At 39.2% G+C, this 16,222-nt stretch overlaps 4 protein-coding genes across 5 annotated transcripts; 1 reads left to right on the plus strand and 3 right to left on the minus strand.

Moving 5' to 3' along the window:
- Nucleotides 1-134: 134 nt before the first annotated feature.
- pdx1 (pancreatic and duodenal homeobox 1) lies at nucleotides 135-3,698 on the minus strand. The gene is made up of 2 exons (XM_038293603.1): nucleotides 3,168-3,698; nucleotides 135-2,008 (listed from the first exon to the last, which is right to left on the minus strand). The coding sequence occupies exons 1-2, from the start codon at nucleotides 3,556-3,558 to the stop codon at nucleotides 1,620-1,622; spliced, it is 780 nt and encodes a 259-aa protein (XP_038149531.1). The 5' UTR covers nucleotides 3,559-3,698; the 3' UTR covers nucleotides 135-1,619.
- Nucleotides 372-1,230, plus strand: urad (ureidoimidazoline (2-oxo-4-hydroxy-4-carboxy-5-) decarboxylase). Its single transcript, XM_038293604.1, has 2 exons — nucleotides 372-621; nucleotides 706-1,230. Exons 1-2 carry the CDS (start codon nucleotides 447-449, stop codon nucleotides 1,050-1,052), a joined length of 522 nt encoding a protein of 173 aa, XP_038149532.1. The 5' UTR covers nucleotides 372-446; the 3' UTR covers nucleotides 1,053-1,230.
- A 5,951-nt stretch (nucleotides 3,699-9,649) lies between the features above and the next one.
- si:ch211-140b10.6 (protein POLR1D-like) lies at nucleotides 9,650-16,222 on the minus strand. 2 transcript variants are annotated; one of them, XM_038293718.1, is made up of 3 exons: nucleotides 16,067-16,222; nucleotides 15,711-15,753; nucleotides 9,650-10,269 (listed from the first exon to the last, which is right to left on the minus strand). In XM_038293718.1, the coding sequence occupies exons 1-3, from the start codon at nucleotides 16,077-16,079 to the stop codon at nucleotides 9,924-9,926; spliced, it is 402 nt and encodes a 133-aa protein (XP_038149646.1). In that variant the 5' UTR covers nucleotides 16,080-16,222; the 3' UTR covers nucleotides 9,650-9,923. The 2 variants fall into 2 exon arrangements, with proteins under 2 accessions (XP_038149646.1, XP_038149645.1); XM_038293717.1 differs by having other exon boundaries at nucleotides 15,679-15,753.
- On the minus strand, nucleotides 13,405-15,369 carry LOC119788991 (E3 SUMO-protein ligase ZBED1-like). Its single transcript, XM_038293716.1, has 2 exons — nucleotides 14,067-15,369; nucleotides 13,405-13,841 (listed from the first exon to the last, which is right to left on the minus strand). The coding sequence occupies exons 1-2, from the start codon at nucleotides 15,134-15,136 to the stop codon at nucleotides 13,457-13,459; spliced, it is 1,455 nt and encodes a 484-aa protein (XP_038149644.1). The 5' UTR covers nucleotides 15,137-15,369; the 3' UTR covers nucleotides 13,405-13,456.

A 16,222-nucleotide genomic window follows, 5' to 3' on the forward strand; every position in this document is an offset into this window, starting at 1 on the left:
GGATTAGCGTTGAGTTCCAAGCTTTATAACAAAAATTTTAAAAAATGTGTTCAAACTTGGAAAAAAAAGTCCAGTTGTTTGGTTATTTTATTGAAGTTTTCTTACTTTTGAAATGGCTGACCTTAATGACTAAGAATCTTCCTCAGAAGATGAATTGATTACATACATTATCCATAGTTAAGAGTAAGATAAAATGTAGATAAATCTTAAATATAACCTAACAATGTTTGAAATCCATGCGTTTTTATGAAAAGATCAGAGCTATAATTCTTGAAGGAAATGACTTAAGTCTGCATGTTGACACTGTAGCCCTCTCTCCTATTGACCGCTAGGTGTCGCCAGATATCCGATGTTTGAGAGGTGAATGTCCAGCATTGCGTTAACCTGATAAGTGTCCGAAGGTCATAAAAACAAAAAAACAGTGCAAAAACTGTTCTCACAAAACCATGGACATTTCAGCTGTAAATGCTCTTTCTTATGAGGAATTCGTGAATATTTTCGGAAATGTGGTGGAAAAATGCCCTCTAATAACAGCCGCTGTGTGGACCAGCCATCCCTTTATGAGCATAAATGCTTTAAAAGCTGAAATTAATGACTTCATCGATGCTTTACCAGAGTCGGGTGAGCTTGAATGATTTGGCTTCATGTATCTTAGATATCTAAATATTGCATCCGGTAAGAAATCATCAGTCTATGTGTGTCCAGGTAAAGAAGGGATCCTCAGGTGTCACCCAGATCTCGCAGGCAGGGACCTCCACAGCGGTGCGCTGACCCGGGAGTCCCAAGAGGAACAAGCCCGAGCCGGGATGGGAGAGCTGAGCCCGGCGGAGGCATCGCGGATGGCGCGACTCAACGAGAAGTACAAAGAGCGCTTCGGCTTCCCGTTTGTCATCTGCGCTCGGATGAATGACAAGGCGCGTATCTTGCGCGAGCTCTCCCAGCGCCTTCAGAACGAGCGCGCGGCGGAGATAGCGCGCGGCATCGCTGAGGTGAAGAAGATCTGCCGCCTGCGTCTGCAAGCTCTAGTGCTCTCTGAAGCACCGAAGTTATGAAACTAGGCAATGAGGCTGCCTATATGACCGAGGGCTTCAATATTTCAATATATTACATTTATATTTTTATTATTTCAAATGCATAATATGAACTGTTAAAAACTGATCAGTAAAAGCAGGTGACCATGATTTAAACTTACACATACAATGGATGCACATATATGAAATATACACATTCCAAAAAAAATAGCGTGTCTTTGTTTTTTGTCTGAAATGTAACCTTAAACTGATCATGGATAAGGAAATATAAAACAAACTGAAAAATATGAACTCTGGATAGATAGATAGATAGATAGATAGATAGATAGATAGATAGATAGATAGATAGATAGATAGATAGATAGATTTTTTTTTCTTGAGTTCCTTTACCACTCCTTGAATGGATGGTGCCCTGGGCAGTGCGCCATATTGCCCAGATTTAAAAAAAAAAAAAAAGAAGAGAGAGAGAGAGAGAGAAATTGTCAGTGAGAGTTTTCATGGATCTCTTAAATTGCTGCAGAACAAGTGAGTTAAATCTTCTCAATATAAAAAAATATGTTTTCTTATAAAGTACAATTACAGGCTGGCCTATGCTGGTTCTCTGGATCCTGTCGCGGGGAGCGTGTGGCCGCGCAGAGGGGAAACAGGAGGTGTGTTAGTGTGAGGTCCGTTTGTGGAGGACACCCCTCCCCCCGCTGTCTCCCCCTGATCCCCAGAGGTGATGGAGGAGTCCTGGTCTGGTTCGGACCCCCTGGCCCTCCTCCGGTCCTCCTCTTTCTTCCATTTCATGCGCCGGTTCTGGAACCAGATCTTAATGTGGCGCTCGGTGAGGCTGAGGGTAAGGGCCAGCTCCACGCGCCGGGGCCTGGAGATGTAGCGGTTGAAGAGGAACTCCTTCTCCAGCTCCAGCAGCTGGGCGCGCGTGTACGCGGTGCGCGTGCGCTTGTTCTCCTCTGCCTCGGTCATTACGTAGGACCCTGGAAAACAAAAACACTCTAAAAGTATAGAATTGTTGTATTTATTCCTTAAAATAATTTATGAGAGCGTAATAAATTATTATAAATGAACATATAAGTTGGTGACGCAGCATAAAGAAACGTTCAATTAATTAGTAAAAAAAAATGGTAGGTTTACCGTCATCAAAATAAAATCTTAATTATTCAAAAATAAAAAATAAAAAGCAACAAAAATAACAAAGGTGACTTTTTGAAAATTCAGCTTCAGTGCATTTTTATTCCAGCTAAACAGTTTGACTGTTTTTAATGTTTAAGCGACAGTTTTTCCCGCTTGCTGCCTTTAACTGTGTAATTAAATTGCATTTTGTTCGTCTTTTGACTCATTTACAACATCAATACAAAGACTGATTGTAATAAAATGATGTTTCTTAATTAAGAATTATCATTTTTTACAGACCTCAAACTCTGCTGAAGTTCACCTTATAATGCAATCCACCAAATGGCTCAAATCTGCATTTAATTTTATCATTGTGGATCCATAGACAATCATTTGTATTATTTAAAAGAACTATATCTAAGCTTTCAAATGTGATATAAAACATAAGCAAAACAAAACATAAGGTCGTTAAAATACACTTTATGAAAGTCAAAGGTTTAATTTAAAGCCTATACCCTCTTCATATAGTATAAGGTGTCCCCTCTGTTGAATTGGGTGGTTCAACCCTATTTTTCCTCTTTAAATCTATGCTCTATTCACCTCTCAACACTCAAATCTAATTTGTCTAAGTTCCTAAAACAGTCTTATAGCCTACATCCGGAAATTTCCCAACAAATCCTCAAATACTAACTTATGTTTTATTCGGCAAACTTAATAGGCCTAGTCCAACCTAAAGGTTAAATAACAGAATTGTTGGCCTGTGCGTTTAAAAAAAGGGCATCTCAACTCTCTCACTTATAACTGGGTTATATATTGTGCGCTCTATATATAAAGATTATAGGCCATAAAGTGTAGCCTTGAGCTTCTATTTTAAGTAGACTAATCACGCTAAATTAGTGATTAATGACCATATTTTAGGCATCAGAAATTCACACTTATTGATCAATTCCAGTCTTGTGGATCCTTAAAGGATCAATTTATTTTCTCTTAGGGATTTTTCTGTTTGTTTTGGTCTTGTTTTACCTGTCCACTGACCCTTCCAGGTATGGGAGTGGGATTTGGTTGTCTTCATCCAGGGAAAAGGGAGGTGATATCTGTTCTGCTCTCCTGCTTCCATATAACCTGGAGGCTGGAGCGCAGGCTGCTGCTGCTGCTGCTGCTGGAGCCCCTGCGGGTGGTGGAGCGGTGGCCCGCCCGGATCCTCCCGCATACCAGGCATGGTAAAAACGGCCGGAGAGATGTCCGGAAGCATGGCCTGCTCCAGGGTGCCCAGAGACGGCGGCGTGTAGACGGAGTGCACCTGCCTGCTCATGTAGAGGCAGGGTGGCGGGTTGTAGTCATCACCCGGGGATCTCTGGTAAGAGCAGGACTCTTTAAACACCTGAGAGGGATAGAAAGGGTCTTCCCGGTTCATGGTTGAGAAAGGAGCCGAGGCTGCGTCCCTATACGATCCTGCCTCGGCTTGGACCTTCAGCTCTAAGCACCTGTGGCGCAACTGCAAGGCCCCAGCGGGCTCTGCACAGGTGTGTCACTCTGACACCATGTGACCATGTGGCGCACCAAGTCACTGGTTTCACTGTTTGCACAAAACGGGAGAGCTGCAGCGGGCAGTTTCCAGGAGATTCTGAACAGAGCGCGTAAATCAGTGCCGCTCTGCAAATACAACAAGGTTTACCTGCATCCCCTTGTTTATTTCCACAGACAGGAGGACATGTGAATCAATGGCATCTAATCAGGTAAAATGGTCAGATCAGAAAAACAAACTGTGTAATTTGAGGAGAGAAATGTCTCCTAAACACCTGCTTTGATTTTTCTATTAAAACATATTCAGTAATACAGTCATTTACTGGAAAATTAAATCCAACTCATGCATATAAGTCTTGATCTTTTTTTACTCAGGACTCTGGAACAAAAACTAATTAATTAACATTAAATGTTGAAGCTCATTCCTCCTGCTGCCATTATTGAGCAAGTTCTGATACCTACTGAACCCTAGGAGATCCCCTTAGGAGAGAATACTGGCATTTGATTGACTTTCTGAAACTTTCTTCACAGCAAACTGACTTCTACACTTGAACTTTTTCATGAAATGATACATAATTTAATTGGGTCCACCCTTACCAGCAGGAATGCAGTTTCCTCTGAAACTCTTTCAGAATAATTTAGACAAAATAAAGTTATATCAGTTGTTGTGTTCTGGAAAAACTTAAGCAAAGGATAATGTCAAAATAATGTTATTGTGCTGCATAGTTGAAAGCACCATGAAAATGCAGTTTATAGGATTTCAATTTTATATCAATATATCCCACTTGTAAAACTGAACCTGTAAGATAATATGCCAAATGCATTTAACTGAAAGGTTATTTTAAAGATTTTACTTTTAAAAGGAAATAATAGGTTATAACGATAACAGAGAGATGGTTTAAGTGTTTATTCAAATGTTTGCTTAGAGTTAATGAAAACCTATTTAGTATCTGATTATGAAGAATACTACAATCTTATAAGCATCTGGATTTAAGAAACCATAATATTAGAAAGTAGATTAATCTGAATCAGCTTTTACTTAAGTGTTTTGCCATCTGCTAAAATATATGTCCACTTTAGCAGGGCAGAATTGAGGTGATCAGCCTTTTTCTGACTGTGCTACTAAAACATAAGTTACAATTACAATACAATACAATACATGCATTATCTTGGGTCTTTAATTTTCATTGTAATATTATGTATACATTCTCATTTAGCTTAGATTTGCTGGTAAATCAGTGATAGTTGTGGTACCTTTACACAAGCCCTGCAGCATCTCTGTGAAGCTCGTCAGCAAACAGATGCACGATACAGCTAAAACTTCTGCATTGAGTTTAGATCTGAGATGAAACAGCTTCCCAAATCATTCAGCTGTGGCTTTACCACAAAGAATACAAACACTGTTAGCCATTTTCAGAATACAGCTGTATGTGTTTTTTTTTTCTTTCCACCAGTAGGATAAAGCATATGTGACAAGTCTGCTTCTTCAGCAAGTTTTCTTGTAGCAGTACTGATGTTTCAGGCCATTAAATAACATAATGTAATTAAAAATAATCATTTTGGCCCCATGTAGCCTAATATTGACATTTTTTTTGGCATTTGGTTTGTCATTTGTTATGATAATCTACCATGATATTCCAAAGTAAAAGAAAATAAATGCTTCAAATATTTCACCCTAAGTCTGAGTGTCAATTGTTGAACTATACTGACATAAATTAGCCTTTTAAATATTTAATAAGCCTGCAGTGTGAGCCTAATGGACAGGGATGGAGCTAGATGCATCAAATGCTGCTGAACTTTTAACTTTTAGCCCTTTAAATTGTTCATCTCATTGTATTTTTCAATAACGCATTTTTTGCACAAATGCCATTTTGCACTGAACCACTGCAACTTGCACACTGTCTCTTATCCTCTGCACTGTTCACACTTTGACCACTGCTGCACTTTTTGTATTTTTCTATAACTCGTGCCATTTGAAATATCAATGCAACGTTCATAAGCTGTATGTAACGCAATTTCGTTCTGTATGCACCCTGTGCATACAAAATGACAAATAAAGAAGTCTAAGTCTAAGTCTAGATGGGGGGCCAGGGGTGGCCATGGCCACCCTTACCCAATCATTGGCCACCCCAACCCTTTTTTCCCCCACAATACTGACAGTGGCAGCAGTAATACTCTCAAGTGATACTAGAGTAATACTCTCAATATTCAAAAAATTTTAATTTTTCATAGATTAACAATTACTTGACAACAAAAACCCTCTTTAATTATACACATAAATATACTAACAATAAAGATAAGTACATAATTCTTGCTCTTTTCAGAACTAGATTTTGTGTTATATGGGATAAAGAGAAAATGCAAGTCAGTCTTCAGTTAAATCATAGATAAATAACTATTCTAATAGAAATTACTAAATAAATAATTTTCGTAGATATTAGAACTTGTAAATATCAATTTTATGCAGAATGATTATTGATAAAAGTAGGTAAGTAATGACAATGGAAAAGATGTTTGGCCCAGAACTCAAACCTGAAAGAACTTTATCCATTATACCTTTTATCTAGATGGATGTTTAAATATATGCGTCTATTTGTTAGCAAAGGCTGTAGAAAGTATAGTTTGTCTTTATTTGGAAAATATGGTTGTTCATTTTCCTGTTGGATCAGTATAGATTGACCCTAAGGTTCTGGTGCCGATCCGCTTTCCGCTAGCCCTCAGTGTTCATTGGTTATTGCCTGGCCACCCTTATAAAAATGTTCTGGCTACGCCTCTGCTGATATATCGATGTACGGCTGCAAACATTGCTTGACCTGCTAGATAAAGTGACCTGGTAAAGCAGCTGCTGTTGTCTTGGAAACTCACACAAGAGGGATCACACACCATGATACCAGATTTTTTGCCACCCCTTGCCTTGCGTTCAGCTTGCATCCATTTACACTTTCCTAGATGCATCATTTAACACCATTTTCACTCCGCAGCTCCACACCGACAAGGGCCCTTCGTGACAACAAACAGAGCCACCACACTCTCGCCGTTGTTTGCTGGCCATTAGCCTCTTGCGGCCCTGTGTGTGTCCGCCCCATTAAACATCAGCTCTTGCAGTAAGCCAATTAAGCTGGAGAGACTAGAGCGGCTGAACTCAATTAACTGCATGGGGGCCTGCAGCGTATCTCCACATCCTGTTGGACCATCAACCCCGCTATGTTGCTAAAATCTAAAGAACGCGTTCATTTGCCAGAGTGTGTGCCATCAACAGTCTATTTGCACTTAGATATTCAAATGCAATTATAGCACTTTCCACTGTATCTTAATGGGGGCACTCTGCGATGCAATAAAGTTCAAGTAAACCAGTTCTATACACAACACCTGCCTGCAATATGACTTAATGGTATTTATATTTGATCATTGTTGCAAAGAGGAAGGAAACTGTTAACTCGGACTGTTCTCCACAATGTGGTTTATGAAGCATGATGTGCTTTAAACGCGTTTTAGATAACTTGACCGGCAGTTTAAGGAGCGCAACAGGAGGGTGGGTGAGACTTAAGAGAGCTGTAACAGATGAGTAGGGTAATTGTGATGGCAGAGAGTGGTGGCTTCTCATGTCTGTAAAGCTGTGGGAACAATAAAAAAAGATAAATGGAAAATTACAAACAGAAGGCCTATATGAAGATCTTGAGTAATTGTAATAGAGTTAAGGAAAACTCCCTTATTTTAGGGTTGGAGCTCTTAGATTTATTTCACTGGAAAAAATAAAAATCTAGACAAGTCATTTTATTTCTTAGAACAAGTGGATTTGTTCTCGAATTGAGGAGATAAAAGAGACATTTTTCCAATGGAACAAGACAATTTACATTTAAATTAAGAAAAAAACAATTTCAGTGTCCTATTTAAGTACATATTATCTAATTATCATATTTTAAGAGTAAAAATTCTCATTACATTGGCAAAGCATCTCATCTGCCTACTCAAATTAAGGTTAAATTCACTTAAAGAAATTGTTACTTATTTCTGAATTATTTTTCCAGTGAGAGACCTGAAGAAACTGCAAGAACTATCACCCCTCCCCCATCCTTATAAAAGTTATATAGCTAACAATCTGAATGAGAATAACATATTTTACAAAACATAAATAGTTTTCCACCAATTTCTCGGGAAACAATATCGTTTATAGAATCAATGTTTGCTATTCAGATTCGTTTTGTCTACAGAAGGTTGGATGAAAAATTGGGTTTTGCTTAAAGGGAAAAAAAAAGACTATAGTTTTTTAAACTGTTTATCTTTGGTAACTTAAGTTACATTTTATCATGTCAAAAAGTTGCAGATGTAATTTACTGAATCCATACATGTGAAGTGTATATGTGTGCATAGAGAATATTTTTTGGGGTAGTCAAATTTAGTTACATTTATTTTATTTGCTGAATGCCACGAGAGACATATTTTATTTCTTTATATTGATTCATTCAGATTTATGCCATGTTCTCCTCAAAATGTGCAGGATAGGCTTTAACATTTCAGGTTTTTCCATGAGAATCTTAGGATCTTTTGTCCAAAAACCTTTCAATCTAAGATCAGAGGTTTGCCATGGCCAATGTAACATATTTAATCTATTTTCCCTAAGCCTCTTTCTCTTCCTACAAGCTTATGACCACATAGAGCTCAATGTTTATCTTCCGCACTGATTTATAACCGAGTTCTTAATCTGTTATTTCAACAGGATGCTTTTTTATTATTAGACGATTTATTTTGTACAGTGCAACAGATCCTCCTTTTGTAAAAAACGCTGCGTGATGCTACCACTCACACAGTTTGGATGATCTATTCAGGTTTTTAAAGCTTCCCTCTTTTTCCTCCTTATGAAATATTTGTGGTTATTGGAAAACACTTCAGGTTAACTTTTTATTTCTCTCCCCAAAAACGGACTTTATCCCACGGGTGGACATTAAATCAATATCAATATATATATCACATAACTGTAATTTTATTTAATAACTGTAACATAACATGTACAATATTTGAGTACAGATTAAAGTCTATGATTACAGAATTCGCCAATGACTAATGTTTTGGATCTTTATGTACTTTTATGAGTTTTGTTTTTTGAAGTCAACATTTCTAAAATGTTTTATTAGATAAGTGATAGAAACTTTGCAAAAATAATAGTTATAAGTCTGTGTAGGGTTCTGTTGTGTGCATTCTTATTGGCCATATTTTCCAGCCTTACTTTATCCACAAAGCTATCTAGACAGCTCTCTCTGAGTATTGTACCCTATAGTTTTTGGTGATTGCTTTCCATTTTCTCATCCTAGCAAAGGAATTTGGTTGGATTCAGGTTTGGCATCAAGATATTTCCACAGGTATACTTCAGTTTAACTCAAAGGATAACCTTTCAGTTGTAGACCAACTAACATTCACCTGCTACTAAGAATGATCATGCAAGTTCCCTACTGGCTTCAGTTGATGGCAGAATAGCTAATTTGATGCATGAGATAAACAATAAATCAAATGTAGTTTTTAAACACATTTCAGTAACACGGTTCAAATTAGGCACCATATATCAAACATATTCCATGTATTTGCTCCATTTTTTCTGTGTAAATTTGTCCCTTCTGTAGTTTCGTAGTTGGCTAATAGAATATCACTAAATTTACTAATAAAGTGTCCTAATATGTCTGGGATCACTTGTAGCAGCAGGTTCTTGAAGGTCAGGAAAACATATTTTTTTAAATCGCTTTAAGCAAACAAAACTGTTTCCGATAGCAGGACAAAAAGTTGGACATATGATAGAAATGAGCTTACCCTGTGGCGACAGGAGCATGGCTTGAGTCAACACCATGACGTGTGAATAGAGGCTGAGGAATAGTAATGATAATATGATGGAGGTTTGGTAAAACTGAGCTCCACATGAGCATTAGTCAAGTGAGTGAAAGAGGGGTGTTGGCAGTGTTTGCTGAAATGAGATTTGCAGGTAGATGCCAAAGTAAAGGCAGTTTGAGCTTTTTATTTCTTCACATTTCAAAGAAGGGCAAAAAGGATATATGTCAATTAATGTTAACAAAACCAAATAAAAAAATAAAATAAAAATGACAACCTTAATTATTTTTAACTTAAAACATGTCTGAAACTCTGAAGCTCCTCTCATTAAGGAAAAATGTGCGTAGATCTCACATTCTCTATAACACCAGTTCTACATGTTTTTTAATCCTCAGATGGCTCTGGAGACCCACCACCTCTCCCCAAACAAATCCAGACCGCTTATGAAGTCTGTATCCGTCTGTCTTTCTCTCTTTTCCGTCCATCTTTGTGGATTTTCCTCCTGTCTTGCCTGTGCCTGCGCTGTTCATCTTTATCTCTGTCCAGCCTCTTATCCCTGTGTGGAGGAGGAGAGCGTTTTCGCTCTTTGCGGCTTCCATCATTCCTTGGATCTGCTTGTGGCGACCTGCTGCGGGCACGGCGCCTGTCCGGGGACTCGCTCCTCGTTCGTCCTCTTGTGTCGTCGGAGCGTCTGCCTCTCGACCCATCAGAGCGCCGCTGCAGGTCCGTGGAACGCAGCGTGTTGAGGAGAAAGCGTTTGTTGGTGCCCTGCAAAGGGCATTTCAACCTTTGAAGGGAAAACACAGGCTTGTTCAGTCATTAGAAAGTCACTAAGAGAACAATGATGTCATTCAGAGGACTTACAACTCACATATTTTACATATTTTAGACTGTATTGCTTACTTCTGGGATTCTGTTACAGACCAGCATACACTAGAAGATAAGAAGCTAGATTTGAAAGCTGAAGTTCATGTATACTTTCTCATCCAATCTAAATAAACTGGAGCAGGTTTGCTAATAGAAATGGGCAAAAATAATCAGTGCCTCAATGTGCAAAAACATACAAGATCCACAGGAATAGCTGCAAAGATGATGGATTCAGAAAGCAATAATTTACCCTTCAGATCAATTTAATGAAGAAAAAAAAACTAAAATTAAAACCATATCAAGTTTCTAGGGCTGACAAAAATAATCTGAATACTTGTAACTAATCTGTACAGACTCAAAAAAAATGACAGTTTGCTGGGAAAACAAAGCCGCTTAGAGCATTAATTCGGCCTAGACTGCACTAAAGGTACATACATTTAATCTAAAGATGGTAAAACTTATTGATCTATAATGTGCTTTGTCCAAAACTCCACAAGTCATAGTTTTAGCTTCACTTGTTTAAAATTCTGCTGAAAAATCTAACAGTAATCATCTTTTGTTATGATTAATCTAAAAATGAGTCGACTGATAAACCAAACAGCAAAATAATCCTTTCTTGTAGCCTTTATAGTTTTAGCTGGTATTTTGTGTTATATCTGCTGTTAGTTGATGACATGCAATCTTCAGAAAAACAACAGTTTATCATTGTAAACCTGCAAAATGCGGGAGATTACAGGAAACAAGGAAACAGGGAGCCAGAGCGTATTTTATTTAATTTTTTTGTACCTACAAGCAAAAACTCAGAAAAGCACCGGCATTTTCTTACTAGGAGTTCATAGGGTGTCCAGATGTCCGGCTGTAGGTAGATGCATCCAGTCACACATGTATTTGTCCTCCTTTATGAGGCCAGAGGCTTGTAGAGCATTTTTATTTTCTTTTTTGCTGGGCTGCAGCCCAATATCCAATCATAGAATGTAAAAAAAAAAATGCATCAACTATCTGGTCTAACAGATGATTGGCTTTAAGTGGTCCTGTGTCAGATAAATATCTGCTTGTCATTGGTTACAAAAGTAAACAAGGATCAAAGTGCTGCTAAGTTATACATTGACAGACAGTTAGCATCATGCCAAAACGTAAGACCTTGTTAAACTCTGAATGGACAAAAGCGTATGAATTTATCACGAAAAGTAGTCGAGACTCATTCCGTGGCTTGTGCACACTTTGTCGACGCGATGTGGATGCAAGCAGTCGAGGGAAAGGTGCAATTGACAGCCATGTGAGAACAGATTAACATAAAAGTAATAAACGAGCGGCAGGGAACTTTTCAAAGCGGGCTTTTTTTCATGAAGTGTCGTCGCCCCCTGGATGCTAAAATAACTTCTGCAGAGCTATGCAAGGCGGACCATACTGTGAAACATCACCAGTCCTACAGAGGTGTAGACTGTGGTGTGAAAGTGGACGGGGAGATTTCCAGTGACTCACCTACAGCTAAAGGGATGACCTTAAAGAAAGCAGGTCTGCTGCACACAAAGTAACTGAAGACAAGTTCCAAAAAGACTGAAGCACTTAAAAAAGCTATAACTTTTGAGCATATCAATGTTTGTTTGTTTTGTTTTGTTTTTAGTTGTTTAAATAAAATATTGGACTTTTTTTATTATGAATGTTACTTGTTAAAAGATGTTTTGAACATTTAAGTCCCCACATGTTATACTTTGTGGCATTCTGCACTTTAAAGATTAATCTCAGCGGTCACTTTTTAAACACCACAATGTATAGAGTAAATAAAAACACTGTGAACCAATTATTTTTTACTTTTCATTCATATTTTTTCTTATTCAGCTACACAAGCATCCTCTTTAAACCCCTCAGAATGGTCCAGCAGATGAGGTCCTTCAGCAGAAGACTCCTCCTACCCAGATGCACCACAGGAAATCATTCCTACCTGTGGTCATCAACCTCTATAACACCTCCCTCAAGTGATTCAGACACCCCCCCTCTGTAATTGTTAATTCCTTGCACTATTTTTGCACGTCACTATCACTTTACTTGGATTTAGCTATACATATATACACATATATATAATAGAGCTGTCAGACGATTAAAATATTTAATCACGATTAATCACATTAATGTCATAGTTAACTTGCAATTAATCGCACATTTTTATCTATTCTAAATGTCCCTTGATTTCTTTGTCACATAATTTTTTCTCATTTTAATGCTCTTATGAATATGAAAAAGTAGATTGGGTTGCTTTATGCAAATGTTTTTTATTGAAAACAACATTGGCATACTGTAGTGTTCAATTTCACTCTAACATTTTCACTTGGAGCAGTAATCTCTCACACAATGTAATACACTGTCCATTAGTAAAAGAGTGAAAAAAAATAGAAACAGAAACAGCCCGTTCAACAGCCCTAGGGATCAAAACAGGGCGATACAAAATTAAATTACAAAGTGCACATGTAATGTAAACTAGGACTCAGCCTATAGTGCAGTTAAACCATGGCTTAATATTTTTCTCAAGTTTGCTTTGAACATAGCAGTCAGGCTACTACTCTTTATTTGCCAGAACTCAGCCTCTTATTTCATAAAGAAAGAACAGTAACGGTTACCAATAAAAGGTAAGGCTATAACTACTTTGCTTTGAGCCAGTTACTCAAACAGACAAGCCTGTTGACATTTTCAGGCAACAAGGAAGCTCGCTTCTTTTGCACAACATACCCAGACAGTGAAAACAACCTTTCAGAGGGTACTGATGTAGCCGGTGTTGCCAAGTACTTGCGTGCAAGGCGGGCCATTTCACTGTGTGCCCCTTCATGTGTAGACCACCATTCCTGGGGACAGTCATCCATGCCAATAAGAGGCTCTGCCTTGTAGCGCTCCAGACATTGCTCAATACTGTCCTCCTCTTCATCAGACGAAGACTCATGTGCAAGCATGAGAGTTGGTTTCTTCTTAGGAGGCTCAGGCGTGATTTGGATATCCGGCTGTGCAGGCCTCTCACTCTCCATCTCCTGGAGCAAGGCACGGATCATTCTCCACACCTCAGCCCTGTCAGGTTTGCTCAGACACTTAAGGTCCTTAAACCTTGAAATGAAATGAAATCAAACTTTAATACAAGAACAGGTATAACAAAATTGTGACAATATCCCTATCTCTACAGTGCAAAATTCAAAAATGCAAAGCAAAGAAGCAAGCAAACTAACAAAACAAACATACTGAGAGAAACACAATGCTGGGGATGAGGATGAGTGTAAATATGAAGCATGGCATTCTGACCTTGGGTCAAGTGCTGTAGCAACTCTCAGCCATGTGATGTTGGTCTTCTCCTTGCGACCGTCCATTTCTGCTGCGAAGGTTCCCTTGAAGTTGATCATGTAAGCTGGGTCATCTTCAGTAACTTCCATCACTCGCGACAGATGACACAACGTTGGCAGCACCACTGAGCAAGACACAAACTTCTCTCCTCCCAGAAGTTCTGACACATACCTGCAATAATATAAAGAAGCACTTTAGTGGGTAATTAGTTAGGCCTACTGTAATTCACTCAGTGTTTTTTTTTTTCTCTCTCTCTCTCACTTTCTCTCGCGCGCTCTCTCTCTCTCTCTTAGCCTACCCGCACAAAAACACACACCCAATTAGTTACTGTTCTGACACAGACCTACTTTGATTATTAAACAAACAGACACACAACACAGATACACAATAAATTACCTGCAGTGCTCCAGCACAGCCTCGAGCTTCTTCAGTTTCTCCAGCTCAGTAGCTGTTGGCATGGCGACGTTCGTTGCGTGCAGGGCCAGTGCATCTCTCAGAGGTTCAGCATTCCGCTGAACACGCTTGATCATTTCCAGTGTACTATTCCATCTCGTTGACACTTCCTGTACGAGTGACTCTTTCTTCTGATGGTGTGCGACTTGTTGCTGCTCAAGCTGTGCTTGGTTTGCTGGGCTGTGCTTGAAATGCCCCACAACCTTTCTGCATTTCGCCAATGCGCTGTCAAACGGGCTGTTGGTTAGAGAAACCGTGACGGCTCGGTGCACACTGTGTGCGATGCACGGCATGTGCTCAAAGGGGAGCTGCCTGGCCGCTGCAATCATGTTGCGTGCACTATCCGTGGTCAGTGAGACAACTTTCTGTTCGATGTCCCACTCTCTAGCAACTTGCATAAAGTGCTCTGCAACAGCGTCAGCGAAGTGCCTCTCTTCTGTCTTTACAACAGTCAAAGCATGCGACTGAAGTTTCCACTGTGGATCAAAGTAATGGGCTGTGACCCCGAGATAGTTGTGATTACTGATGGACGTCCAGTAATCACCAGTGAGCGCGACTACTTTTGTTTTCTCCAACGCCTGCTGTAACTTAGCCTTTTCCGTTTCGTGCAATTTCAGTATGTGGCTTGTAATGGTGGCTCTCGAAGGCAATTCGTAGTTCCAGTCGTTGGCTGCGGTCCGTACAATATTCGCGAGACCCTCGTCCTCCACAACGTTAACAGGCCTACATGCAGTAGCCACCCATTTAGCTATGGCTGCAGTAAGTTTATTCTTAGTTAAAGTATCCATGCGTTTCTGTCTGAAATCATCCATTGTTACCTGGCTTTGACGAGGGGGCGGAGAATTCAAATCAGCTGAGTGCTTGGCCATTAAATGGTATTTCAGACTGGTCGTGCTGCGATGATAGCTCAGTTCACAACGACAAAACACACAGATGACTTTGGTCTTGTCAATGGAACCATTTGGCAACTTTTTAAAAGAAAACTTTCCATTCAGAATACTATCGGCATCCATTTCGGCGTCTCACGCTAGCCATCCACTCAAAATGCAGCGTCAACTCTTTTCATCGCCCAAGTGAGGTTGCAGCGTGCCTGATGTTTTGTTTCCGGTCTAACTAGATCCGGAGTGGTGTTGTAGTTTTTCTAACGTTACTAGTTGTTGCAACAGCATGTGAAAAAACTACAAAGTGTGTTAGGCCAAAAAGAACGTTAATCACACGATACAAAAATTGACGCCGTTAAATTGGGTTTACGTTAACGCCGTTAATAACGCGTTTAACTGACAGCACTAATATATATATATATATATATATATATATATATATATATATATATATATATATATATATATATATATATATATATATAAAACTGTGTCTGGAGCGTGTAAGAAAAGTAATTTGCCTCTGTGATTATTACAGTATTTCTGATTCTGAGAATTATACCATAAATTAGACTTTACCAGATTCTTATGTACACTTATTAATGTATTGATATGTCGCATAATGTGCTCCTTCTGAGTGCTATAGAAATGGACACCCTAGGGTCTCAGCTCACCATCCTGCAGGGCCCATGGTCTCTGCTCTCACCCGGGCTCTGTCGGTCTCCCTGAGCAGCTCCTCCACAGCGCGCCTGCATGGAGGGAAGGATCCAGAGAAATGTAGTCATGGCAACAACGAAGAGGGGAGGAGGTAAAAATGTTTATGGAATTAAACCAAGTTAGAGAGAACTGCAGTAGCAGTAAATCTTAACACTAAATGACAGCTGGTGTCTCTGCTAATCGATAGCTACTGATAACAGCAGCTGGAGGTAGTTCACTGGGATTAGTGCACAGAGAGAAGGAAACAAGCTAAAGATATAGCCGAGGTTTTGGATTTACAGCAACCCGGTAGAGATCTTATCAGTTTGACACAAACACAGAGAATAAATAGTGAAAGTTCCTCACTTTTCCAGCTCATTATCTTCTGCCATCACCATAAAAACACCAATATTTACAACCTGTTACACACAAAGAGATACTTTCATCGCTTAAATCGATAGCAGCGATGTTAATTAAAGATGCATTTCTGTCTGTTTACTTCCCCGAGAGGTCCTTTCGTCG

This window comes from Cyprinodon tularosa, unplaced genomic scaffold, assembly GCF_016077235.1.
Source record: "Cyprinodon tularosa strain WSP-4 unplaced genomic scaffold, ASM1607723v1 ctg33, whole genome shotgun sequence".
NCBI lineage: Eukaryota > Metazoa > Chordata > Actinopteri > Cyprinodontiformes > Cyprinodontidae > Cyprinodon > Cyprinodon tularosa.

Coding starts and splice junctions, on each gene's coding strand:
- si:ch211-140b10.6 (XM_038293717.1), bottom strand. CDS start 16,098: ATGGTGATGGCAGAAGATAATGAGCTGGAAAA. Junction 15,754..16,066: donor GAAGATAATGAGCTGGAAAA/GTGAGGAACTTT, acceptor CCCTCCATGCAG/GCGCGCTGTGGAGGAGCTGC. Junction 10,270..15,678: donor ACCATGGGCCCTGCAGGATG/GTGAGCTGAGAC, acceptor TTCCCTTCAAAG/GTTGAAATGCCCTTTGCAGG.
- urad (XM_038293604.1), top strand. CDS start 447: ATGGACATTTCAGCTGTAAATGCTCTTTCTTATGAGGAATTCGTGAAT. Junction 622..705: donor CGATGCTTTACCAGAGTCGG/GTGAGCTTGAAT, acceptor ATGTGTGTCCAG/GTAAAGAAGGGATCCTCAGG.
- LOC119788991 (XM_038293716.1), bottom strand. CDS start 15,136: ATGGATGCCGATAGTATTCTGAATGGAAAGTTTTCTTTTAAAAAGTTG. Junction 13,842..14,066: donor GCTGTGCTGGAGCACTGCAG/GTAATTTATTGT, acceptor ATATTATTGCAG/GTATGTGTCAGAACTTCTGG.
- pdx1 (XM_038293603.1), bottom strand. CDS start 3,558: ATGAACCGGGAAGACCCTTTCTATCCCTCTCAGGTGTTTAAAGAGTCC. Junction 2,009..3,167: donor CTGGAAGGGTCAGTGGACAG/GTAAAACAAGAC, acceptor TTTGTTTTCCAG/GGTCCTACGTAATGACCGAG.